Genomic DNA, 5,325 nt, shown 5'->3' with positions numbered 1-5,325 from the left:
TTGGGCATCTGTTCAGTTGCTGATGCCCCCCAAACAGTTCTATCCATCAGAGATCCACGGTGGTGAATTGTTGATGGGTTTATGTACCTCTTCTCAACTTTATTGGTGAGAACTTTCCATTTAATTGCCCATAGTCACTTATTTCCCTCTGTCCTTTGGCATTTTGTGTGGGTCTGAGAATTTACCATGTAGAAGATCAATGAAAAAAAAAATGTCTAAAATTCTTGGAAGAGACTAATTTTATAGATACAGGAATTGAACCTTCAAGAACTCACTAAGGTGCTTCAGACCTGGATCAGACTGGGGTCTCCTTATGTCCTGTTGATGGCTTTCTTCATTCAGCTTTACCGCCTTTTGAATTTCTGAGACTTGTTGCACCTAGAATCAGTATCACTCTGTGAATTTTGAACTACTCGGTGATTTTCTATAGACAGGGAGGAGATGAAGACACTGTCCTAGAAGCCAATACTTGGAGGCTGCTCTATGCTCTAACTTCACAGGCTCTGGCAAATCACTTAGCTTGTCTTTTACCTTTTTTATCTGTGAAGTAAGGATTTTTTTTTAAAAAAAGGCTATCTTTCTTACTCTCTAATCCTGGCCCTTATTGTCACTGTGGATGACATTCAACTGTGCTGTTGCAAAATCCAAATGAAAACTTAGATTTTAAAATGCTTTATAACTACTGTTATGTGCTATTAGAATAGTAAGAGAAAGCGACCAACTGCTAGAGTTCTCCCGAATCCCAGGAGCACTTTTCTCTGTGCTGAACACATGGAGGATGTGGAAAGTAGAATGGTTGCGACGTGTGGGTGCATTTCCGGGTAGACACATGCAAATGCTCCACTTCACAGGTGGGTCATGGGATGGCCTCAAAACTCACAGGTGTGTTGAGGACTGATCAGACATGGAATGTGTTCCTTTGGATATGAACCATCTGAAGTTGGGGCAGGTGGACTAAAATATTGCTTTGAGTTCCTTTAACTGTCAGGAGTCTGCACCTACATTCACAAAGGGCACACATTAATCTCAACCAAAGTTGAACATTATCTTCAACTGGAATTACATAAAAAGAGTTAAAATAGGCAGTCGGGCAGAGGTGCTAGGGCTGGGTAGATGTTGAGGAGGGTGACAGATGAGGTTTGGTGTGGCATGGAGCATGAGATTTCAGTTTTCAGGCCAGGACATGGGGAGAAGCAAAAGGTCCACTGGAAGTATTCTCTATAGGTAGAGACCGTTTGGTTTAGCTTTCCATTTGGGAGAGGAGGGATGGACAAGATAACCACTTCATGTCTTTCCCAGGCCTCTGAATCCTAGGAAAATGGACACAGTGGCCTTGTAAAGGATGGAGAGGCCAATGTACTAGTTTTCTCAAAGGTGAGGATGACAACAAACACTTTGAAGGCTAGAGAGAAAACATCACCAACAACTCACTTTATCCCTTCCCACACCTTCACCACTAGCACTTTTTAAAATCTTTTTTTTTTTTTAAATTACAGTGCTTGGTGAAAAACTTCAGACAATGTCAGATAAATGGGATAAAACTCAACTTCCTTCTCCATTTCTCAGTGCCCTCCCAGTACTATTCCCCTCCACAGAGGAATCATCACATCCAATCAGAGGTTATTTACCAGGATGCTCTTCCCCCAATTCAGATGTCACATCACCATCACTTTCTAAATTTAGCAATATCTGCTAAATAGCTATTCAGGTCAATAATGAAGTTCTTCTTTTTAAACAAAAATATGCTTTTTATTTAAATTTACTACCTAAACACAAATTACTCATATTTGCATAGCAGAGTTAGGAACCATTCGCTTTAGAACAAGAATTAAAGAAAGATAAACACTTTTGCATAACTTATGATCATTTATTTATTATCACTATCCCTATTATATTCTCCCAGTCTTTGGACACTATAAGATTTCCCACTCTGGTGCTCTGTGATCAGCTTTTGCCAACTCAATGCTGATTTTTCAGTTCTTCACAAGGAGACACTTTCTTCAGTTTTAGCTTCAGACAGTTTTTTCTTAATTTTAAGAACTGATAATGGGGTTTTTGCACAGTCAGAAAAGCTTCTCCCTATTATGCCAAATATAGTGATCATTTTGCTGCATCAGAAGAAAACTTATTTTTAAAAAAATTTCCTTTTATATCATCCTAATATTGGGTCTTCTAGGGTGTTTTGAAAACGTCTGGCAGTTTCACTGATCTCTGATAGAAGATAGGTCTCTTCTCATAGGTCATGCCTCCTACTATCAGTTAATCCACAAGACTGCTGGAACCTGGACTATCTACTCAGCTCTCAGCTGGGTGTTTGGAGGACGTGGTGTAATATAATGCATGGAAGCTTTCCTTAAGGGGCTTGGGATCTAGTTGGAGAGAGCAAAGGAAGCTGCAAGAAATACCGAAATGATTGTGACAGTGTCTTTCTTTGTGAGCCACAGAGAAGATTAAGAGTAGTGACTCTAAGCAAAGGGAGGCATGAGTCACCTGAAAGAGCCTGTGGTTGAGAGACAAAAATCGAGTTGGAGGGGCTAGGAAGAAAAGACGGAGGGTCTCACACACCTGTGTAATAAAACATCCTCATGGTTTTGGAGGAGGGTCTTGAGAATCAGCTCATACACTAGCATGTAAGTGTGTTCTGCCTACACCTGAGTTAGTCAGGAAGTGAACACTGGTTTGGGGAATAGGTGTCTGATGATCCTGTTCTGAAGAAGGTGTCGGCAGGATGCTCCGACAGGTACCAACACTCTGCTCCTAGAGTATGTCAAACCCCAATTTAACATTATAATCCTAGACTTATTTCTTAAAGAAAGAACTGGAAAAAAATTACCAAATAATATTTATACAAATATAGCTCATCTAAAAGTGGGGACAATCATTTTTCTTTTTATTAACGTTTTAAATATGTCAGGTGAACAGTCATTAAATTTAAAACAAAAACCCACAAAATAGTTCATCTCTCATTTCCTGACCCACATTATAATTTTACTCCCATCCCTCTTTAGTCCATTTTCTATCAGTAACTTAGATACTCTTTAAGCTCTTTAGCATTTGTCCTCCATCCAAGTCTACCCTGAACCATTAGAACCAACGCTGAAGATTTCCTCTGCCCGCTCCCAGGCCTTCAGCCTAAGCAAGTTAGGTGGGTGATCAAGGAGGGAGGAAGGGACATTTTGATACTCTTGTCCGGCTCATGCTGGGGGCCTCTTCCCTGTCAGCACCCTCTTCAGGGTGCCCTGCACATCAGGGTTCCGGAGGCTGTAGATGACTGGGTTCAACATGGGACTGAGGATAGTATTGAGGATGCCAATCCCCTTGTCCTTATCCGAGGCTGAGACTGAACCCAGGCGCATGTAACTGAAGAAGCCGGTTCCATAAAAGATACAGACCACAGTGAGGTGGGAGCCACACATGGAGAAGGCCTTCTTCCTGCCCTCAGATGAGCGGATACGCAGGACTGCAGCAGCAACGTGGGCATAGGACACTGAGATAAGGATCATGGGGATGACCCCCATAAAGGTGGCTCCCACAAACAGTAGCTGCCCATTGAGGTGGATGCTGGAGCAGGAGAGCTGGAAAAGGGGAGGGAGGTCACAGTAGAAGTGGTTGACCACATTAGGGCCACAGAAGTCAAGCACTGATACAGCCACTGTGTGAGTCAAAGCATTGATGAAGGAGACGGTGCAGCAGATGCCCACCAGGGCACCCTGGACTTCACGGCTCATGCGAGTGCTGTAGGTCAGGGGCCGGCAGATGGCCAGGTAGCGGTCGTAGGCCATGGCAGTCAAGAGGTGACAGTCCACACCAGCCAGAAGGTGGAAAAAGAAGAGTTGTGAAATGCAGGCGGCATAGGGAACTCTGCACTGGGAGGCCAGGAGACACACCAGCATGGGAGGAACGGTGACGGTGATGCACCCAATGTCCAGCAGAGAGAGGTTCCCCAGGAAGTAGTACATGGGGGTGTGGAGTTTGGGCTCCACAAAGATGGCAGCCAGAATGCTGAAGTTGCCCCCCACTGTGACTAAATAGGCAAAGAAAAAAATGACAAAAAGAATGGGTTGCAGTCCTCTATTTCCTGTCAGTCCAAGAAGGATGAACTCAGTGACACCTGTCCTGTTTCCCCAGGCACCAGGCTCCATAGGCCACTGCTGGAAGCTGCACTGAGAAGAGGAGACTTAGACCTGCCAAAGGTAGAGAGTGACACACAGTAGGCACATAATCTATGTCTATTAGATGGTGGAGTGCTCCAGCTAGAACATCTCCCAATCAGGAGGGATACCAGCCTACACTGAGGCCAGGTTCCTGAAGGTTCACCATGCCAGACATTAACACTTTAGTTACTGGTTAAGAGAGAGAGATGCAGGGAATCCCAAGAAAAGGGCCTGGAGCAGAGGGAATTATTCCAGGGACCCAGGACAGGAGGACAAGACCCCATGAAAACAAGAGACACGAGAAAGATTAAGGAAAAAGAGGAGCGGGAAGCAGACAGTGGGATTTGGGGAAATATTAACATTTTAAACTGTATACTCTGAGTGTTAAAATAAGCACTTCATTTTTTTTTTTAAATTCTCATAAAAACTGTATGGAGTAACTACTAGGATTTCTATGTAATCAGGACACTGAGATTTAGAAAGGTTAAATAAGGACCTAAGATCATCAAACTCCTGACAGAATCGTGTCTCAGGCCTAGCACTTTCTGCCTTCTAACCTACACTTTAATGCTATATTGCTTGGACATGGTTGTTGTTGAGGATTTATTAATGAATTGTCTATAATAAAGAAAATAATGGAATTTTAAAAGTTTTAGGTATTAGGATGTCTACAAATATTCAAGAAAGCCAAGACCCCATTATTTTATCCTTTCATTCAATTATTTGTTGAAGGTCATGGTACTCTGGGTATATTTTTCTAACATATTTATTTATATATGTATTTTTTTAGTTTTAGGTGGACATATTATCTTTTGTTTTTATGTGGTGTTAAGGATCGAGCTCAGTGCCTCATGCATGCTAGGTGAGCACTCTACCACTGAGCCACAACCCCAGCCCCTAGGTATATATTGATGACAAATCTAACATTCTGGTCATGAGGTGTGGGAGGAAGAGAAGGTACAAAGATGATTTTAAGGTTCTTGGGCTGAGAAACTGGGAAGATGAGTTGCTAATAAATGTCACCAGGAAAACAGATGATTTTGTGCATGCATGTCAGGGAGGTGGGATCAGGAGCTTTTCCAAGGGAAAAGGGAGAAATTGAAGTCCTTGAGAGCACTGAGGTGGCTTCCACTCCATCACATATGTCCAGGTACCTGGATGATTGAGGAGT

The 5,325-nt window shown here is 42.8% G+C and overlaps 1 protein-coding gene across 1 annotated transcript; it reads right to left on the bottom strand.

Annotated features, from left to right (window-relative positions):
• Window positions 1–3,194: 3,194 nt before the first annotated feature.
• LOC144256241 (olfactory receptor 3A10-like) lies at window positions 3,195–4,142 on the bottom strand. The gene has a single exon (XM_077801331.1). It carries the CDS (start codon window positions 4,140–4,142, stop codon window positions 3,195–3,197), a length of 948 nt encoding a protein of 315 aa, XP_077657457.1.
• Window positions 4,143–5,325: the final 1,183 nt, after the last annotated feature.

The sequence above is a fragment of the Urocitellus parryii genome, chromosome 7 (genome assembly GCF_045843805.1).
Source record: "Urocitellus parryii isolate mUroPar1 chromosome 7, mUroPar1.hap1, whole genome shotgun sequence".
Classification (NCBI taxonomy): domain Eukaryota; kingdom Metazoa; phylum Chordata; class Mammalia; order Rodentia; family Sciuridae; genus Urocitellus; species Urocitellus parryii.
This window is presented reverse-complemented; position numbering and strand designations above follow the sequence as displayed.

Bases quoted from the DNA above. Each gene is read 5' to 3' on its own strand.
- LOC144256241 (XM_077801331.1), bottom strand. From the start codon at position 4,142: ATGGAGCCTGGTGCCTGGGGAAACAGGACAGGTGTCACTGAGTTCATC.